The 21,967-nt window shown below is 40.8% G+C and overlaps 1 protein-coding gene across 4 annotated transcripts in view; it reads right to left on the bottom strand.

Annotated features, from left to right (window-relative positions):
• Positions 1–2,540: 2,540 nt before the first annotated feature.
• Positions 2,541–21,967, bottom strand: part of DSP (desmoplakin) — a 37,806-nt gene continuing 18,379 nt past the window's right edge. For 2 of the 4 annotated variants that reach the window (XM_062617860.1, XM_062617861.1), the window contains exons 9-24: positions 21,168–21,263; positions 20,822–20,947; positions 19,868–20,020; positions 18,172–18,326; positions 17,610–17,736; positions 16,879–17,083; positions 16,177–16,394; positions 15,233–15,399; positions 14,783–14,921; positions 13,854–14,047; positions 13,230–13,392; positions 12,562–12,645; positions 11,663–11,770; positions 11,096–11,194; positions 7,983–10,274; positions 2,541–6,431 (exon numbers count right to left, since the gene is read on the bottom strand). In XM_062617860.1, coding sequence (XP_062473844.1) covers positions 3,237–6,431; positions 7,983–10,274; positions 11,096–11,194; positions 11,663–11,770; positions 12,562–12,645; positions 13,230–13,392; positions 13,854–14,047; positions 14,783–14,921; positions 15,233–15,399; positions 16,177–16,394; positions 16,879–17,083; positions 17,610–17,736; positions 18,172–18,326; positions 19,868–20,020; positions 20,822–20,947; positions 21,168–21,263 — 7,521 coding nt within the window. In that variant the 3' untranslated portion in view covers positions 2,541–3,236. The remainder of the gene's footprint in view (positions 6,432–7,982; positions 10,275–11,095; positions 11,195–11,662; positions 11,771–12,561; positions 12,646–13,229; positions 13,393–13,853; positions 14,048–14,782; positions 14,922–15,232; positions 15,400–16,176; positions 16,395–16,878; positions 17,084–17,609; positions 17,737–18,171; positions 18,327–19,867; positions 20,021–20,821; positions 20,948–21,167; positions 21,264–21,967) is intronic. The other 2 variants (XM_062617863.1, XM_062617862.1) reach the window with 2 other exon arrangements.

The raw sequence follows: 21,967 nt of genomic DNA, 5'->3' as shown, positions 1-21,967 counted from the left end.
GACTGAACCCTCTCCAGCATAAGTCAGCAACTTGGGAGCTTATTTGCCATTGAACAGGGTGAGCACTACCTACCCCAGGGCAGAGACAGGAAGCAGGACACAGCAAATTCCCAGGATTGACTGCAAACTCAAGGCTTCTGTTGGGTGCACCCCGCTCAAGCACTCCTCCTGCACAGGGAAGTGCTCACAGCCACAGGCTGGATCAACAAGCTTATCGTGGCTTTTCAATACTAAGGAATTACTGTCTCAGCAGCAGAGATCACCTAAAGCTGTCAGTCTTTCTTTTAAAATGCATGATCAGAGTTCATTTCACCTTTGGTGTAAAAGAGTTATAGAGGCTGTGAACATCCTGTCCCAAACCCACAGCAGCAGCCCCACGCTCACCTCTGCTCTCCCACCACATCACACCATAGCAAACCACAACCTACCTGCTCTTAAAAAGCCCTGGCATTTCCTAGCTCAGAAACACTGGGCACTGCCACAAACCTGGTCTCCTTGGCTCCACAACACGCTGCTCCTCTGGGTGTGCTCAATTGCCATGCTTCTCTCTGCTGGCTGGACTCCCCACAGAATTGCAATTGCCAAACCTCAGTTCTGTAAAGCAGAGATTCTTCCTAAGTTCCCTCCTCAGCACCTTTATATGGTGGAGGAAAACTCTCCACTGCTCTCTTTAGCACCCACCCCATGTTAGCAGCATCCTGCCCCACCTGCTGCCTAGTCTGGCTCAGCTGCCCTGGGCACCTGGGTCTCCTGCACCAAACAGCACTAATGCCACACTAGCATCTACAGCTGGAGCACCTGCAAGGAGAAAGCAGTGTCATTAGCATTTTTGGGAGATTATCTTACATTTAGGCCACTATGACAGGAGAAAAGGGTGGCTGAGCTGTAAGAAAGGTAATTTGTACAGATGGAGCTTTACACAACCTAACAGAGATGCCAGGAATGCCTTGTGCAAAACCAGATGCTCAGTCCCTTGGCGGTTCTGCTGCAAAGTGTGCAGGAATTCTGAGGTTGTGCAAACTACAGGGGCATGCAAACCCAAGAGCAGACTTTCCTTCAGGAATGACCAGCTTTAGTTTTACTGTAGAGCCCAGGAATTTCCTGATCATTGTTAACTGCAGAAGCAGTCTGGGATTAAATAAAGCAGTGCTATCATTTTTCCTTTTTTTTTTTTCAGAGGGTGTTTCTCCCTAGCAGTCAGAAAACCACTCAGACACTGGGTCTTCCTCCACAGTATAGCTGATGAACTTCAGCTATAGAGAGAAACCTTCGATGCTGTGGAGTTTCCTAGGAGGCGGGAGGCACTTTCTCACCTACTTTCTATAGAGGTCTCTACCACTCACTTGCACTAGTAGTCAATTTAATTTCTTAGTTGAGTAACTGACGGTATTTTATGTATGATAGAGATTTTATACACAGCTCTCATCTTCAGAAAACACTGGGCATGTTTCCCAGGATAGCAGGTACACTTTAGCCAGAGACAGCAGTATCAAAACCCATGCTATTCCTTACTGCAGAAAAGGAACATGCTACAAAAATTAGGCACTGTCATTAGCAGTGACTATCATTTATACGTATCAGCTTCTTTCTGCAGCAACTGATGAAATTGGTAGACAGCTGGAATCCCTACACAGTACCTGGCTAAAGGCAGGTACATGCTTCCAACTACTTACAGGAAGAATTTATTTCAACTACGGGTAAATTATGCTAATATTAAAGCTCTGTACTAGCAGCTGTCTAAACCATAATAAATTATCATACATTGTCACCCTGCTAAGAACAGAGTGCCCATCCACAGTTGTCTGCACTTTGTGGCAAGTGGCCCAATGTTGATGTATACAAATCATTTCTGCTCTGGCTAAGGAATATTCACGGCAGCTGAAGTGGCTTCAAACCACTTTTGTGTGCTCTAATCCTGTGGTCTTTTAGTCCTGCTCTGATTTCTTATCTTCTCAGCTCAGATAAAAGAAGCCAGCAGGCCACCAACAGCATACATAGAAAAGAGAACAGCAAGGCATCATGCAAACACTGAAATACTCTTGCTATTTTCTCAACCTAGGGTTTCAGGAGCCATCAGGAGAGGTGAGAAGACTACAGGAGGCAAGTATTCATGTTTTGAAAGATCCTCCTTTGCCACCAAACTGGCTGGCTAAGACCCACCACTCTATCTTTGTTCTGCTCAATGTCCAAAGTTACACTCATGTACTGGAGAATCTGACTCAGACCCTTGTAGCTGCAGAGACAATGGGCTGGATCATGACCAGAACTATGCTTCTGGTCACCATCAAGTCTGTAGGCAACTGAGTAAACAGGCCTTCTTCTTCTAGGGGCATAGTTTCCATTACTAGTGCTATCTTCATTTTCCTACTGAAAAGTCCATATTCATAAAAATGATGGATCAGCATCACAAAAAAATAATGTGCCTGTATCCTTTTTTTTTATAACAAAGCTAGTATTTGCTACTTTCTTAAATGGTTCTTTCTTCAATTTGTACCACAAAGAATGTCTATAGCTAAATTTAATAAGCACACAACAAGTACTTTAAAACTTCAAAAGTTTATTGCCCAGAATAGCTCACATGGTGCAGTTAGATTTACCTTTTTTTTCTCTCCTGTTACATGGAAATCAAGCAAAACAGTAGAAAATATATATGGGTAACAGTAAAACAAAAGCCCAGCCTAACAATAGCCCTTTACACCCACCAAGTTATACTTAAGAAAATGGCTAACCAACCCTAGAGAAGTAGAGCATCTGGAAGACAGAGCTTTTCATGTTTATAATATAGATTCTAAACCAATATTAAATGCATTTTCTGTCCATATTGTTAATATTTTTTTTCTTCATAATAGCAAATTGAAAAAAGTCTATGTGGAAAAAAATTAACTACTGCAAGACTTTCAAGCCTCAGTCATCAGCTTATGGGTTGACAGAGATAACAGAAGGTACATGACAGTATTTAAACTATACAGACACCAATTAAAATCCAAACACTAAAAGGAAATGGGAACCAAAACTAAAAATTCAGAAAGACAATTTTTTTTTGCAGCCCCTAATCTATATTTCATAATTTTTCAAGCATTTTACAGCTTTGTCAGACAAGAAGCTGAACACACACAGAAAAGACTGAAGTGTTTTGCTTTCACTTACTTTGGTGCTGGTTTTTGTCTGTTTTTTTTTTTTCTTAGGAAAGTATAACTAAATAATATTCAAATGCAGACACATCCCCTCACTTGTTATTAGCGCCCAATAGACCCACTGCTGAAGGCTGAATATGAGTAAGAATATGAAGAGCATGCTGACGCATCAAAACTTCCCCTCCTAGACCCACTGCGTGAGCCTGAACGCGAACCAGAGCGCGAGCCAGAGCGAGAACCAGGTGCTGAGGAGACATTGTAGGGACTGGATATGCCTTTAGATGAAACGGAGGCTGCTTCCAAGAGTTTAAGCCCGGTGATGTCTTCCACCATTGATCGATTCATTGCATCTTTGTAGGATATTTTCAGTTTGGTCTTGGGGCAGGTCAGAATTTTGGGATAGCTGTTCGTATCTTGCAGTTTCTGGGAAGCACGACCATCAATCAATCCATTCCTAATGGCTTCTTCAGTAGTTATTCTTCCACGCACTTCTGGGTCCACAAGACCTCCAGTGAGGTACTGGAATTCAAGGAACCGCTGCCCAGCCTCATAAGGCAACCATTTTTCCTTCACTGCTTCAGCCGCTGACATCCTTTTGCGCCCACCCTTTATGCCTTCAAACCCTATGAAAGCCTTCTGGGCTGGTTTGAGACGTGTGGCCATATCCTGATCAATGATGCCTTGACTGGTGGCTTCCTGAAGTGAAAGCCTCTGGCCTGTGGTAGGGCATATTATGCCCCCTGTGCAGGCCTGGGCTTCAAGTAACCGTTGCCCAGTGATGCTATCCACGATGCCCCGCTGTATAGCTTCTGAAATGGAGATTTTCTCCAGGTTTTCTGTGTCAAATATGGCTGCAATAGGACTGCACTCTTCTGGGGTCTCTGAGAAAGAACCACTCCTGATCAGCGATGAAGAACTCCTGACACTCAGCACTGTGGGAGACCGGGTCACTGACTCATGCCGAAACACCTCATCAGTACCATTACGGCAGGAAATCATGTCTGCAAACTGTGTCAGACTTAAGCTGCCAGAACGGTACTGGTCAAAAAACTTCCTCTCAACCAGACCTTTATCAATGGCATCTTGAATATCATACTGGCTACCTGTTTTTCGGTCAACAAGGACTACTCTACTGCTACCATCTGATCCTGTAATAGTTATTTCTTCCCATTCACACTCCTGTTCAGCTAGTTCTGTATAGGTGTCATAATCTATGAGGCCTTTGCTGTATGCCTCCTGAACAGACATTTCCCTGTTTGTTTCTGGATCTACAATGACAACCCGGCGCTTCCTAAGGGTGTTCTTCTGCGAGGTGTGTACCACCTTCTTCTTCTCTCTCAGAGGCAGAAGGCAGAGCCCTGTTGCTTCATCCTTTATGCATCTTTCTTTCAGCTGCAAGTAGGTCAAGTTCTCCTCTGTGTTGGGGTCAAAGAACCCTTTGGTGTCATCACTTGGATCACTAAGGATCTGGTTGAGCTCTTCATTGAAGTAGCCACGCTTGTAGGCCGTCTCTACTGGCAAGCGGTAGCTCTCTTTGGGGTCAATGATTCCTCCGGTAGCAATCTGGGCCTCCAGCAAACGAATGCCATGGCCTCTCTCTATGAGCTCTTTGTTCATTGCTTGAAACAGAGAAATGATGTTTCCAGTTTCTGGGTCTTTGTACCCAGTGACAGCTCTTTCAGCAGAGAGAAGTTTCTCTTTAAATTCAATTCCAACAAGGCCTCTTTTGTAAGCTTCCTCAACGGGCAGTCTCACATTGCTGACAGGATCCACTATGAACCCTGTGGCTGCCTGGGCTTCTAGGAGTTCAAGGGCTGTCCCTGGTCTAACCAAACCTATTTTCATAGCCTGATAAATGCCAAGTTTCTCTTTAGTAGCCTCATTGTAGATACCTGCAATACAGCTAGAGCCCTGAAGGAAATCAATAATTCTCTCACTCACTTCTTCCACTGTGATTGCACCTCTTTCCAAGTCATTCCTTGTTGATTCCTTAATAATTCCAGCCTCAAGCAGTGCATCAGCTGAGACAGGCTGCCTGATCCCTTGGAATGACATACTCCTCTTCTGCACTGGGAGAAGGAGCAGACCAGTGTGTGGTTCAATTCTACATTTTTCCTTCAGCTGCATGTAAGTGACTGCCTTTTTGGTGGTGGGATCAATGAAGTTCTTTGTAGTGCCTTGGCAGTTGTTTAGCATCCTGTACAGGTCTTTGTCAATCAAGCCACGAGATAAAGCTATATCTTTGGGCAGGAAAACACTGTTGACAGGATCAACAATCCCTCCTACAGCCAGCTGGGCTTCAAGCAGACGAATACCGGTTTCTCTATCAACCAAGTTTTTCTTGATGGCTTCAGACACTGGCACAGTCTTGCCTGAGAAAGGATCTTTAAATCCTGTAACAGCCTTTTCTGCTGTATAGATTTGCTCTCTGTCATCAAAGTCAATCAGATCTCTGGCAATAGCACTGTCCACAGTTAACATCTCATTTCGGTGCGGGTCTATCACACCTCCTGTTGCTGCCTGGGCTTCTAAGAGCAGGACTGCGTTTTCTGCTGTAAGCAGCTGATTCCGCTTGGCCTCAACAAAAGAATACTTCTGTCTGGGAGAAAGAGACACCCCTGCAATAGCGCCTGCCCCTTTGAGGTAGGGTTCAATGTCAGCCGCAACTTCTTCCACTGACCTCTGTCCCTTCAGCAGTTTATCCAGTGTGAGTTTGTCTATCAGTTGACACTCATACAGCTGCATTGCTGTAATCTTCTTCCGCAACCCACAGAACAGCAACTTGGAGGCATCAATACAGAAGTCTTCCTCAGTCTGTGTAGATCTGTGGGACCCATATGGGCGTTGCTTGAGTTTCTCAATCTCTCTCTGCATTCTGAGACGCTCAGACTCCAACTCTGACTGGTTTTTAACAGCGGTCTCTTCTAGTCTGCACCGGTATCTCTCCTCAATCCGCTTGATCTCCATCTGCAGCCTTTCAATCTCAGTCCTCAGGGTGTTCTTCTCTCTCTCACTCTTCTCTCTCTCACACTGGATCTTCCTTATGGATTCCTCTGTCCGGGAGTGCTGGCTCTTCCACTGATTGAGATCATTCAGTATTTGTTGCTTCTCACTTTCCAGACGTTGCTTCAAACGAGACTCTGATTCCAAAGTAACTTTCAAACGGTTCAGCTCCTCTTCTAATCTCTGCAGCCTAGCTTTGTCTTGCTCCAAAGCACTCATTTTTATCAGCAAGGTTTCTCTTTCTTGCATAATGTGACTATACTGATTTTTGGATTCTTGAATCCTATTTGATGCCTACAATTTTAAAGAAGAAATAAACCAAGAGAGAGTGGTTAGAGTTTATGCTGGTTAGAGTTATGCTCTCCACTTACAATGCTCTTCCAAGCCTGTCTTTTAACCCACAGTAAACTGCCACTGGAGAATGTTCTAGTCACAGCAGTACTTAACCCAAGACCACGGACTCATATAAACTAGTGAAGGTACATTGTCCCTTCGCTGACAATGTCTCTAGTACTGCCAGAGACCCCATTCTTTACCCATAGCCTTGATTTTCTGCTGGTTTAGTTAGCTCTTTATAACTTTCTAATACTTCTCATAGTACACCTACAAATACACAGAGCATTCAGTCAGACTCATTAAGAGTTTGATACTCAGCAGATGTACCCTGGATTAGTCCTACTAACCTGGTTGAATTTGTATCAGCTAAGGACTGGTCATACATGGATAAAAAGGAAATATATGACTCAATTTTCACTTTCCTATTAGTTTCACGTGTTACTCTGAACAATTTTACCTATGCTGCTTCATATTTTAATTCACTTAAGGTCTTCATATATGTATACATAGACACAAACACCTACAAGCACGCACATTTGTATCCACAGTTAAGAGAATACAAGTTTATATATTTGTAATACGTGCATTTATATTCATGCACAGATGTCAGATAATCCTAAATGTTAGTATTCTTTAAAAATCAGGATTAAGATTTTTTAAATAAAGAAAACTGAAAAAAGAATAGCTGAGAGTGCGAATGAGAAAAAATAAAGAGCAAATATAGGAAAAAGAAAAAAAAACAACATTTTCATAAGTGGTCATTTGTGTATATTTAAATAGTAGCTCTTTGGAAAAGAAACCAGGCAGAAGAATGAAATATGAAAAGATGTTTCCTTTAACTTGTTTATGCTGTCACCTCAAGTTTAATAAGGGCCAATAATAAGATTTGCAAATGCCCTTAGTGACTTAGGAACATAAACCCCCAAAACAGTCAATGAAATGTAGGCTTTAAATACCTTTGGTACAGCTGACAACATAATCTTTAATCCTCACTTGTAGTTAACACCTTACCCACTTTGACAGCTTGTTGGTTCTGGGGTTTTTAGCTGGTATAGTTTGTGATAGCACTCAGGTCAGCCTTGAAGGACTGCTTTAACCCATTCTGGCTGAAACAGCCTGGGGAAGCACACAGCCAGCATGGTACACAGGTAAAGCACAGTGGTACTCCATGTATTCTCATCTTCCCCTAGAATAGGTGGTTGAGACTGCCACAGATCCCAGGTTTCTCCTGGGGCAAGGGCTGAGGGCAGGCTCAGCTAGACAGTTAAGACTGTCCTCACAGCTCCCTAGCACAGCTCCCAGGGAGTAAAGCAGCTAAGGAAGTGCTTCCTTATCCTGCTGGTTTTGTTTAAAAAATAACAAGGAGAAGGACCATAAAGGGGATATTAGTCGCAAGTACAGTGATTGAACTCAAACAGCAAAGCGTGAATTAAGTTGATTCAAATGGACACTGCAATTAATTATATATCTGAGAGACAGTAAAGCTGGGATCAAAATATGTATGAATACCTCTAGAGCTTGCTTTTGGAATTTTTCAATTTCCTGTCTCAATTTTTCCCTTTCTTTCTGTAAATCATTAATCAACCCCTGAAGCTCCAGGGTTTGCTTGCTGCTCATCTGAAGCTGATTCTTTAGTTCAGCAATGGCAGTATTTTTCTCATCAACTTCACTTCTGACCATTCTGAGGTCATCGTATTCCAATCTAACATTTCGCAGCTCTTCCTCCAGTAACAAGTGTTCCTTGGTTAGGTTCTCAGTGAGAGACTGAAGCCTTTCGATTTCTATTTTGCACTCATTCAAGTTTTTGCTTTTTTCCTCAGAGGTTTTCTGCAAGTGCTCGTATCGTAGGTGAGCTTGTTTTAATTGCTCCTGTTCTTGGACCAACTGACGCCGCATCGTCTCGATATCAGATGTGTATTTTCTTATCTCCTCCATGTATCTCTGCTTCTCTCTCACATGACCGTCTAATACTTCTCTTTGGTGTCTAAGGTCATCTTCATTCCTCTTCTTTACAATAGACACTTCCTCTATCTGCTGTGTGAGATTAGTTATTTTGACTGATTGCTCTCTGAGAGATCTCCTCATGCCTTCTATTTCCTCCTCCAGTTTCTTCCTCCTGGATGTCTCCTCCATTAGGTTTTTATTCTGCCTGCAAAGTTCCTCCTCCAGCTTATGTTTCTGGATCTGCAAGTCTTTCACAGTGCTCTGGAACTTTGCACTTTCTTGATCCCTGCCTTTTTTCTCTTGCGAAACTCTTTCATAGTCAATTTTCAGTCTGGCCAGTTCCTGCTCTTGGATCCTCAGCTTGTTAATTGTCTCAGTAGCACTTGTGTTTGCTTTCTGCAGGTCAAACTGGACTCTTTTTAACTGACTGTTCTCATCCTCTACTTCTTTTCTCTGACTTGTTTCTACATCCAACAACTTTCTCAGCCTTTCAATCTCTTTGTTTCTTTCCTTAATGGTCTTAGAAGCATCATCAAGAGACTGTTTGTACCGCATGCTTTCATCAGAGTGCCTCTGAATAACTTGTTTTAGCTCAATCTCCAGCTGCTGTTTCTTCTGAGAAAGCTCTGAGCCAGCTGCCTTCTGCTGCTGAGCATTCTCTTCTATTTTCCGTAGATTATCTGTTGTCTGGCTTATTGTATTCTTCAGTCTCCTAATTTCCTCACACAAATTCCTATTTTCTCTCATGGCATTATCAAGCTGTGTTCTATAATTATTTGTGTCCTCTTCCTTTTGCATGGTGACCTGGTGAATTGTGGTCTTTGTGATATTAATCTCAGTTTCATATTTGTTCTTTAAACTAATAATTTCCTCATCATAACTGTTCCTTACCTTAGCCAATTCATTTTCAAGTTCCCATCGGCTTTTAGCCTCTTCCTGAAGCTGAGCCTTTAGCCTTTCCAGCTCCTTAGTTTTATCCTGAATAGTTGAGGCAGCTTCCTCAAGAGCCTGCTTGTATCTTGAGTTGTCTTCACCACGGAGCTGAATGATCTGTTTCAGCTCCAGCTCTAACTGATGTTTTTGCTGTGACACCTCAGAACTGCAAGCCTTTTGCTGAAGAGCATCTTCTTCTGCCCTCCTCCGTTGATCTGTGGTTTGCAGAATGGCATCATTCAGCCTCACAATCTCATCCTTAAGGTCTCTGTTTTCTCTTGTCAGTCTGTCAACCTGAGCTCTGAGGCCTTTTGCATCATCATCTTTCTGTGCAGCTATCTGCTGGATTGTGGTCTTCTTAATATTAATTTCTGTTTCATACTTGTTCTTTAAATTACTCATCTCCTCGCTAAACTGGTTTCTTACCTTAGCCAGCTCATTTTCATACTCCCTCTTCCGTGTGCCTTCGTCCTGAAGAAGAACCCTTAATCTTTCTATCTCGTACTCCTTCTCCTTGATGACCTTCTCAGACTCTAACTTTTGCCAACCAAGGCTGTCTTTCTCGTTTTGCCTTGTTTTCTGCAGCTGGTCATAGTCATTCTTCTGCTGCTCATATCTATCCTCCAGCAACTTCCTTTTCCTTTTCTCATCTTCAATCTCGTAAGTCAGCCTGGTTATTCTGTCATTTAGATCCTTTATTTGGGCATAACATTTGTCCAGATTTTGCTTAGCAGAATTTCCATCCATTTCAGCTTGTCTTTTCATCTCCTCCAAACTCATCAGCTTTGCCTTGAGCTGAGAAATATCCATCTGGTACTTTTGCAGATTTTGCTCTAGGAATTTATGTTTGTTGTTTGTCTCTGAGTTTGAATCCCTGGCAAGCCTGAGTTCTTCTTCCAGGAGTTCGATTTTGGTGTTTTTCATCTGCAAAATGATAGCAAAAAAACAAATAAAAAACCCTACATAAACACTTCTGACAACTGTTTCAAAATCATCACGAAATGCAGTACACACTTGTAACACTGACAATTTACAAAACGTTTTTTCCTTAGCTTCAATGAGAGCTCAAAATCCTTTTTTATTTAATGTCATCAAGCCAAAATCTGGAATCCTTTTTATCCAGTGTCAGACCTTATTCAGAAATCAGCATAATGACTTTCAGAGGGAAAGTGGTACTTGATGGGGGGAGGGAGATGCAATACAGATAGTAAAATCTGATGTACCAAGAGTTGGCCGGCAAAGTATTAAATAGCCTTCTTTAGAATCTCCAAGATTTTCAAACAGGTGACTCACATTCAGTACATGTGACTTCTTAAACGGCCCTCTCTGTTTCCACTGAGCTCTATCAAATCGGGAGTTACTCCATTTGAAACACTTTAGAAACAGCTTGAAATGAGGTGCGGCTCCTCAACCACGAGGAGCAAGGAGATAACTCTACTGTCACTGAGGTCAAGGCTGCAATGAGGAGAGAAGGACCTCCTGTGTGCTTTGATAAGCACCTCCTATTTACCAAGGAGGCTAGTGTTCTCCACCTCACATATGACATTGGTAATTTCACAAGATACTGCATTCTTTGACAAAAGATGCATGAATCTGCTTATATGCCTCCTTCATGGAACACCACTGGGCTCAGGACTTAGTTTTGTGGACTGTTTTCCACTGTACTTAAGCAGGAATTCTTTATCAGTGATAGCTTGCTAACCTGTGATAAAAATGGAAGGTGAAGAAAATAAGAGTCAGATTACCTTCAAGTCCTCCATACTCTTTAACATTTCACTTAAGAATCTGTAGTAATCTCCTGATCTTGTAAGAAGCTCTATGTAGCGAGACTGGGCCTCATTAGCCTTGAAAAGAAAAATCATTGTTAGCAGCTTGTACTACAGCTAGATATGAACATACTTATGTCTCAGATCATTTGATGAGTTGACATTAAATCTAAGGTTTCATCCCTGGTTCATCATGCTCTTCTTGTCTGACTGTCACAGGTAACCTAAGTTAAACTTTAATAGTAGTTAATTCCCAGGTTGAAAGTGATTAAACAACTTGGGGCATGGATCTTACTTTCTCACAATATGTATGCAATGGACACTGAATAGGAATGAGGTAAATTCCTGAGGGCTAATCTACTAAATGAGCCCAAGTATGATTTTACAGCACAGTGACTGTTCTGCACTAATTCCTTGTGCTTGTGTGCTTGGCACACCTTACTAATGACAGTGATAATTATTAAAATCCAGATGGATATGTGTCACAATGGCTCACACAGACAAACAAATCTATTCAAAAGAGCGATGGGGAGGAAGGAAGGATACCTCTTGCACAATCAGCACTGCAGGAGACTGAACAACGCTCTTCTTGATAGGTATGTTGAGCAATGTTTCTAATCCAGAACTGTAGGAAGCAACCTGTAGTTCATAATCCTGTAAAACAACAGGGAAAGTTAAGACCCATTTAGTGACCACCAAGGAACTCTCTAGGAATCGGAATTTCCCAAAAAGTTTTGGGGTTGTTTCGGTTTATTTTTATAATAAAAAGCTACATGTTACGTTGTTTATATCTCTGACCACATACAGATGACCCTCTATCATAAACAGAAACTCATCAGTTCAAGTATCACTGTGGAGACTCATGCAGGAGAATAACAAAGGGAAAAAGAGAAAAAAGCATTTTGCAAAAAAGGGAAGACAGGTGTTTCTGTTAGTTGAGGTTTCACCTGGAGGTGAAAAAGATTCATGGCAGCAAACGGTCTAGGTACTGTTATCAATCAAAACTTCATCAGAAATAACTGTCTCTGAATCTCTTTCATATCACATGTGACACATTGCACACCATTCCTCCTGCTAATCTGCCTTTGTCTTGCCTCCTAGACCAGATCCTAATCAGACCTAATTCTTAAATTACCAATAATTCTCTACTGTTTTTTGTTGGCTTTTTTTAACATGTGAACTGGAAAGTTTGGTCTGGCTAGAGGGAGGTTTTGATTTTCCTGAAGAGAAATTCTCACTGGTATCTCCTGCATCAGCCTGTAGTCTTCAGTTGGCAAGTACACAGATTACTTTCATTATATTTTGTACACACAAGCGCTTCACCCCAACAATTTCTGTACATACACATCTGTGAGCCAACATTTTACCTGCCAGCAGAGCAGAGAGAATGGGACGCATTTGACCATGAAAAACCACACCCCATAAAAATGTTGAAATCCAAGTACCTTAATTGCGGCTGAACATTGGTCTGCGTGCTTGAGAAGTTCTTCAACTTTGTCTCGCTTCCCACAGATTTCACTGTGCAAGTTCTGTCAAGAAAAAAGTGAACTGTAAAGCATTCCTTCAGGATTTATGAGTATTTCCTCCTGTAGACATAACCTGCATCAGAAAGCACCTGCAGTATGAGACCACTGCATCCCCAGAGGCTGAGACCTGAAATTACCTGTAGCTGTGCAGTTTTCACAACAGCAAGCTCTCTGTGCCTAAGAAGATTGTCCTCAGAAGGAACACCTAGCAACTGAACAACCCCCAGAGCTGGGGAGTTCCTTAACTTTAACTTAGATGTATTTCCTCACATTTTATTTTTGTGCTATAATTTATCCCGTAAGTTGCATCACCACACAGTCCCTTAATTCAAAGCTGATGTTGTAAAAGTGTCAGTGATCATACAGGAGCCAAAATAGCCTTGTTCATAATCTGTAGCAGTACTGACAGAAAATAATGAGGATGATATTTTCTCTCTCCTGCCTTCTACACGTTTTTGGTAGCTTGTGCACTTTATAATTCAAAACAGGCCATTGCATTGCAGATTGCTTTGATATTGGTGTTTTCTAAGTAGCAAAAGAATTTAAAACCTGGATAATTGAAGACAACTCATTCAGGTGCTGCATACCTTCTGATCATGTAGATATCTCATGATAGCGTTACAATCGCAAAGCTTCATGCCCTCGATAGCATCCTGCCTGCGCTTGGCATCACAGATCCATTTGCACAGCGCCTGGTAGAGATCTCGGTAAGTTTTGAGCTGTTTGATCTGCCTTTCTAAATCCCATGATCTAGAAAAACAAAAACAGGAAAACCTGTCAAAATGGGAAATGCATTCTCTCTCTCTCTTAAACTTTTTAAAAAAGCCACAGTAATAAATGAGGTAAAACTGTGGGAAGCTTTACAAGGAGATTCTGAACAACAGCTCAATAAAGCATTAGAAAAAAAAAATGCTGAGATTTTTTTTTTACTTAATTCTTAGTGTTAATTTAAAAAAAAAAATAATAATTAGAACAACTCCATAGCACATAGGTTAGAAATTTAAATTACTAAATTTTCCTGCTTATTCTTACATAATCCCTTTTAAAGTACATTCAACCTATTCATGGCTACTCTAGTCTTATTGCCCTGAAGTCATTATTTGTCCTCTGGAAGTGATCATTAGTGCACATTAGTTGTTTTAGACTCACTGTTAAGATTATTTCAGTAGCAATAGCAATATGGAAGAAGCTATTAGGAAGTGTGTGCAAACCTGTTGTCTATCTGCTTGTCAACTCTCTGCCAGCGGTCTATTAGCTGGGTAACTTTGTCACAGAACTTTCCAATGTCCATGTCATACAGGGTGTATGACTGGCAAGACTGTGAGTGAATCTGAAGTGTTCTCTGCAGCTCATTTTCCAGGGCATTCAGTAGTGACTTCTTCATGTTTAGGTCTGCTTTCATTTTCTGGAGAATAAAAACAAAATGATCTCATACATTTTATTCTTATGGGGATACTTTAACCACCAACCATTAACTACATGCACAGTGTGTTGGGATCTAAAAGTTTCAGTAAGGCACATACACTGATGTCAGCTGGATTTAAATAATTAAACACTTACTTTAGTAAATAGAGTTTGACTTAAGAACATGTTTAAAGTTAGACTCATGCTTAAATAATTTGCTAAAGCAAAGCCCTCTGCTGTCATATTCTATAGCTGATGCTTCAGGTTCTCAGAACTATGCAGAGCAACTACAAGAAAAAAAAAGGAAGGGCCTGCCTTGCTTGTTCCTAGAAACAACTGACTAGAAAATTTAACTGAACTATAGAAGATTCCTGCATTTGCAACAGCCGTGGAATCAAGCCTCAGGGTGCGCATATCCAGTTTTTAAATGTTATCTAAAAATTTGCACAGTTTCATAAGTGATACAAATCAACATGTAATTTTGTACAGAAATGGATTGTGGAGACCTTCCACACCACCGGTTTTGCTGTGCCGGCTGCAACAACCAGGGGATGGAAGAAGTAGAAACCTGTACATTACAATAATTTGCAAAAGCGCTGTATGTCTATGCAGTAAAATACAACAGTATCAGCATTTCCATCTCCTGTGGTTTCAGAAGGATTTCACCCAGCTTAATAGACCACTGCTGCCAGCTACAAGTTTTGCCTTGCTGCGTCCTTGGGTCCTAGCCTCCCACCTTCAGACAAGCCCGGTAAGCCTCTACTTTATCAAGATCCAAAGGAACAGTTTCTTCTTCAGAGAGTCTGACTTCATAAACTCTTATCACATCTTCTGTTTGTAGAATAACCTGAAGCAGACATCTCAGTGCATTCAAGCTAAAATAAATAATACAAAACAAATCCATTATGGACTGGAGTAAGAAAGGTGGTATTTCCTATTAACTGCAGATCATTAATTAAAGAGAATAGACAATAGTGAAGAAATTTCAGTGATACCCATGACTTTTTTTTTTTAAAGTCTTCCAGGAAAGAGAAGAAAGTCAAATAGGTGTCTGTTTCTACCCACATGTACAGCATTTGTAAGAAAGAAAGTGCAATTTTACACTACAGGTAACAAAAGGCAGGTTTCCAAACTAACAATTATGAAGAAAGTGAGCATATTATTGCTATAGCTTCAATTTTCTTACCTGTCTAAGTAGCCAGCAGAAACACCATTAATATTTTCCAGTTTTTGAAACAGGGCATTTATCTCTGACTGCAAGTACACATACTTTTCACAGCCTCTGAAATTAGGCAGCAAGTCCTTATGCTTATTGAGGGTTTCAGCCATTATTTGAGAGTCATTCTGTACACCCTAAAGAAAAAGAATGCCTGATTTACACATTTTGGTGGCTAAATGATCATTATACAACACATGTGCAATCAGTCTCCTTATCCAAATAGCCTGCTAACCACCTTGACTGAGGACTTTGCAGTGCAAGTTTGCTTTCTGCAAAGTAACATTGGGTTGTTTCTTTTTTGCACAGTTCACAACAGCCAATACCTCTTTGAGTACCTCGGCCACCCTGAAACTCAGCTCTGTTGAAAGCAGAGTACTTTATTGGTAGCTGCCTCTGTAGACATGCCAAAGTCCTTCTGCTCTTAAGACTTTTGCAACCTCATTGCCTCAGGAGACTTTCTCATATGCTGAACCTATTCTCTTTTCTTACTAATCTGTCTCCAGCCTTCTTCAAATCTTAAGAACTGGGAGAGGGAGAGATCCTGTAAGCCCCACTTATCAATTCTACATCCCACGCACAGCACTTCAGAGGTTGGTAGTAAAGTGGGGTCCATGCAAAACGATTTTAATAGTGCTTTAACCTGGATGAGGCCTCACATGAGCTCATGTTCACTTTACATTAGGTTTTCTGTATTCTTTGCCTGACAGAATTTGACTTCTAACATCCAAGAGTCAACTTTTTCTACTTAGGAGTTAAACTTCAATCCAAATCATCATGGTTAGCTTCCAATTGAGAATTCTGTGCACAGGATGTGCGTCTTTTCCAGCTGATCAAAAATACAACTGCAGCATGCTCTGAAGCACAGAGTCAAACCAAGCTTGAGACGCTCAAAGTAAAACATCCACAGTTACCTCTAAATCCTTTATTCTGACTGTAAAGTCATGTACAGCCCCCTGATCCACTCCAAGAGGAGCTCTTTGAACCATCTGAACCTCAGAAGCTTCTATCTGACGCCGAAGTTTCTGAAGCTCCATCAGCAGCCAGGCCTCCTGCTTCTCATGTTCTCGATTTCTCTCATTAACAATAATGGTGCTAGAGGAACCCACAGGACAGCTCTCAGTTGGGACCACTGTAAAACAATTGGGTAAATGTCAGCTGCCAGAGTACGGAGCAGCTACATACAGAAAGCCAATGTAGTGCCCAAGTGCCCTAAGCATTGAGTTTATCTGTAGAACTGAGAACAGGTAGAAGATCAGGACCCTTATGCAGCTATTTTGAGAAATGAAATTTCTCCTTCACAAAGACAAACTTGCTTCCTCAAATGCAGCAGTGATGTTTTGCTTGCTAACAACTGAAAACATGTCAGGTGGACTAAATTCTATTTTTCCGTGAACTTCGGAGGGCTATTCCCAGATTCACACTAAAGGAAGGAAGAACAAAACATACTCTTCCCTGCCAGTTTTGTTATGTTGGGAGACAGCAGTAAAATATTGAACATGTTTCCATTCATATGTTTATGAGAACATTACCAAATAATGAGGATGCACCACCACCACCTCGAACAAAGAAATCCAAGCAGTCCAATCTCTACAAAAAGCAAAAAGATGACAAACCTGTTTGTGGCTGCCGTGGTTGATTGGGCAGTTGTATAATCAATGTTTGGTAGTGCTTCTGAGCATCAGTGAACTGAGTTTGGATCTTTCGTTTGTCTTCATCACCAAACATCTCTGAGCCTTGGCTGTTCCTGAGGAATTCTTGATAATGGATCTCTAGGTCAGTTATTATTTTCTGGTAGTCTTCCTTACGCATTGTTTTCAGCTGAAATGAGAAAGAAGAGAATTTTTAAAAAAGAACAGAACAATTGGGGAAGGTTTATGACTAGTTAATCATCAAGGAACAGTCTAATAACAAAAAAATCCAAAGAAATCATATTTTAGAATAAAACCCACCTGAGCTGCCTCTAAAAGTATGGTGCTAAAAGTGCCCTTTGAGCTGATCTATTCTTCTTATCATTGTTTCATAACTTGAGAATAATTTGAAATTCTACCTCTTACTCTGTCTATTCATGCCCTTGTACAGTGGGAACAAGTACAGCAAGTATGTAATGTACCTCCTTAGCTAATCTTCCTGTTTATCCATACCATGTTTGAATGGGAAAGGACTTTGCTTCTCCTTTAATAAAAAGGCAACTTCCGTATATAACTGTTGGTGCAACCCAGGAAAAAAGAAGGCCCATGGTATTGCAGAACATACATTTGCACAGGTCATAAGAAGCACTGTTTGGGACAACAGAGGTCAGGTCATGCTGACCCTAGCCTACAGGTAAGGCCAGCTGGTGTCCTACCTTAGCAATAGTCATCGCTCTGATCTTCTCAATGTCGATCATGCAGTAATGCCAAGACACCAGGCTCTTCATGTTGATGTACAGCTGGTTCCACAAAGCTAAAATAGCTTCATAGTACTGCTCAATTCTTAGATGAGAAAAGAAATTCCATGGTCAAAATGCATCTGTTCTTGTAGCGTAGCTACAAAACATCCCAAGAAACATCCACCAGATGTGGAGTGTGTTAAGGTTTGTTCTCTACTTGAAAAAAAATCTTGGAAATTAACTTCTCCATAACTTTCATTATTAGAGATGAGAAAAACCTTGTAAAGGTTAAGTTTAAAATATTGCCAACCTAGCAAAAACTTTAAAATAGGTTTTAAATATGCCAACCCAAATCCCAGCAAGCTTCACTGAAGTGAATTTCCTCAAGTTAAGGGTCTAGCCCTTATTGCCCCATCCTATAAGGGTCAGGGAGCACTGTGATTAAGGCACAGACCAGATTTTGTAACTGGCTGCTATTTTGAGAAAACTGTTCTATCTTCTCCCAGTGGTAGGTGTCCAAACTCAGGCAGCAACTCACTTGGTAGCAAGATCCACTGCTAATGGATTTGGGGGTGGGATGATAAGACTAACAGACGGCACCAGCATATCCACTCCTCCGGGGCCAGTCACCAGCCACTTGCTGCGCTCGTTATTGTCCTTCAGGATACATTCATCTCCTTTACGCACTGTTTTCTGTAAGGAACACACAAAACCCATTTTTTAATTTACTTACGTAAGATGGGGTTTCTAGGAGAGACAGACAAGATGCATCTAGATCAGAGAAGTGGGAGTGGTTCCCAGCTGCCAGGTCTAGGTGTGCATCTTGGCTTCATAATGGGGCAAGAGATCAGTACAGATCAGCCCCTTCTCCCTGAATCTGGTTTCCATTTGAAGAAAGCAGAGAAAACCAAGTGGAAGCCACAGAACACCCTGAGTAGTTGTTGTCAGTCCAGTTCACCAGGTCAAGTCTTGCAGCTTGCCAAGCCCCGTATCAAAGACTGAATATGGACACATGCCCACAGAAAGCTATGCAACCATGTATGGCTGTATGCCAGTGAGCTGCAGACATAAGAATGCTTAGTGCTGCACCTATATTTGTGATGGGACTGGAAGCAAGTGCAATAGATAAATCCACCAACTGCCAGAAATCCTGACACCATGTGGCCACGTATGTGGCCACAGTGCAGGTTACAGCCCACTCACATCCGAGATGGAGAGGCTCCTCCTATAATTTATCCAGTCTGTACTCCACCTGCACCATGCCTCTACAGCCAGCAAATACAATTTTTGACATTAACTAGTAAAAGGCCACGGGCTTTGCATTGATCTCAGCATGGAGCGTCTCCAGACTCGTCTGGGCTAACTTCCATCTGAGCAGAATTTAGCCTGCTTAAAGTAAGAGTAACTAGCAAGTAGTCAGGTAAGCGTAGCCTAAATTTGTTTACTTTTGCTTATAGTAACAATTAGTTACTGTATGTGGGCTGAGCTCCTGTGACTGGAATAAAGTGTGGTATGGAAAAGTGCACTCAGTGCATAGCAGAAAACTCAGACTGTAAATACAAATCATAGTGGTCAATTACTGGTCGCTACAAGAGTGCAACGTAATGCATCAGGTAAAACAAGTTTTACAGATAACAGAGCAGAAAACCTGGGTAATTGGGAACCAATGAAGAGAAACATCATGTAAGCATAAAACACATCTAAGGCTACTGTTAAGAGAAAAACATAGAAATAAGCCCAACCAGCTCCAGTACTGAGGAAGAAGAAAAGCCACCACCATCAGTTTCATACTCCATCCAGCAGAAAACTGGGGATACCAAGGACTCACTGTACATTCCTCACCTTTTGTTAGGTGAAGTGTTGACCTAAGAACCCAGAGGGACATTGGAAAAGTGAGCAAACACAAAAAAAATAGGCATAGATGCTGAGAAGCAGCTGTACAACAGTTTTAACCCTATTACCAATAAGACTTTTCTGTGCTAATTTGAGTTACAAGTATTAATGTTATTTAATGGACTAATCCTAATAATTTTGACTGACTTGTTAACCACCCAGACCCTAGCTTGTAATTCACAACTGCAAGAAAGTCATAGCTTTTTTGTCAAAGAAATTTAAATGCTGACTAAAAGCAGACAAAGGGGTTACAACTCTCAGCTCAACAGTTTGTTTACTAAATCATTTGCCATATTCTAATTTACATTGTATTCATTCTCAGCCAGAAAGGGGTACAATACCAGATCCTGTTTGTAGTCACAAAGAGCTTTGAGGATAATGGGCTTGTTACTCCGGTAGTCTGGGTTACGTGGCTTCAGCTGCACAATCTTCTTGGATTTATTCACCAAACTCTGCACTTGCCTCTTGTATTCAAGAATTCTTTCTCGTTCATTCTGCAAAGATTAATTGTATATTAAAAAATCATTCTAAAAAGAAACCACGTCTAGTTCCCACTGTTTTATTAAGAGGGACACATGCTGTGCTCACAGTAGGCAAAACTGCCTTTAGCTCCAGTGGTATATGCCTTTGGCCTATAATTAAAAAATTTAAAGTTTGCAATACTTGCAAAGGAGTTTTTTGATACAGTTCTGCAATGTGGTTGATGTGATCTGTAAGAAGCACTAGCATAAATAGAAGCAGTCTATTATAACATGGATGCTAACAAAAACCCCCACAAAATTACACCCTCAAACCTTCATCAATTGCCTTTTTCCACTACTGACCATTTTTTTCTCCAGTATATTCAATCTGGAATTGCAGTACCTAATTCATGATGAGGAAATACTTAGCTAAAAAAGCTGAGTTAAGTCCTTTGAAAAAGACTACAGTGACATAGTGACACAATGAATGATTTTTTAAATGCACTTATCCTTTGAGGCAAAATCTACTCTATCACCTATGAATGAAAGTGATTTTTAATTTGTTAGCATGTCAGAAACTTGGGAATTTGTTGGGCTCATTCCAGGTTTAAAAAGACATCAGAGTTCCCAAAGAGTACTACAGAAATTGAAATAACACTGATCTGTTTGTAGGGTTTCCTAAGACATAGGCAGGAATATACTGTTATGGTTTCAAATTCATACAGTACCGTATATAAAAATTGCAGTACACCTGGGTTTACGTTTGGCATCTGAAAGGGGCAACTGATTTCCAAGGAAAGCAGAACATAACCTGTCAGGTGGGTGTGACAATACCTCCAGCTCTTTGATCTGCTCCAGCAAAGACTGTAGTGACATGCTCTTATCACAGATGAACTTCTTTCTGATGGAGTCTTGCAAGTTTTTCAAGTAGCACTCTGTGGCTTGGGCCTCTTCAAAGAACTATTGGAGGAAAGTTGTGATTTCAGTTGTACACCGCTCTTAAAAATATTTGCTAAAAATCAATGGATTCATTAGAAATCCCAGTTCACATCTGGCAGAATGGTAGCATTTACAGTACAGTAACAATGTGTTACAAATATCTAAGCATGCATATAAAAAGATTCTGGTACAGAAAAAATATCTGGGATGGGATGTGTGAATTCTCCACATCACTACTCACCTGAAAGTAAGCTGCATTCTCTTTCAGGTGAACATCAATGCATTTGGTGATCTGAAGAATCCAGCTCCACTGAGTTTGTAATGTATCCATGTAGGCCTAATAAAAAAAGCAATATACAGCACTCAAACCACCACATCGATCTCTCTCCTTACCTAGACTCAAGGAAAACTGTTTATGCTCCACATAAATGCAAATGAAAAATCTGCTACAACAAACTTATGCAAATACTTCCCCAACTTCTAAGCATCTACCTAACTGAAATGAGTTAAATGCCTGCTTCTGGAATGCAGAGAGAAATTTGTGCATGAATTGAATTTTGTTTGATCAGCATAAAGCCTGAAGTGCACGAACAAAAAGGGATGAAATGCACAAAAATGAGTGCAAATAAAATGTTTCAATTGCAAATTGTCATGTTCTTCCAAGGAACAATATCACACATGATTATTTTATGATGGCTATTTTTAAATTCAAACTTCTTAAGTAATCCTGATGTATTCTTTAGAAAATTACACACAACTTTTACTTTACTGTTGGAGCTTACAGGGAACTTTGCTTTAAGGCAGAAACAGACCACAGAAGAAATACAAATGATGATTTTATACAACATGTTAACAGTTAACAAATTTAGATACACTGAAAAGCAGGAAGGACTATGTTAAAACTGCAACAACTACAGCATTTCTTAATAAAATGAGATTTTCCAAATTGTTGCAGCCTTTGTAATTGAAAGGTAAATGCACATCAAGCTGTGAAAGCAAAACTGCCTTGAATAAGCTGTAGAAATGTGCTATGAATTTCAG

This window comes from Pezoporus occidentalis, unplaced genomic scaffold (genome assembly GCF_034315485.1).
Source record: "Pezoporus occidentalis ecotype Australia unplaced genomic scaffold, CSIRO_AGI_Poc_V1 ctg2, whole genome shotgun sequence".
NCBI lineage: Eukaryota > Metazoa > Chordata > Aves > Psittaciformes > Psittacidae > Pezoporus > Pezoporus occidentalis.
The sequence above is the reverse complement of the archived record's forward strand: the minus strand, read 5'-3'. Positions and strand labels throughout refer to the sequence as shown.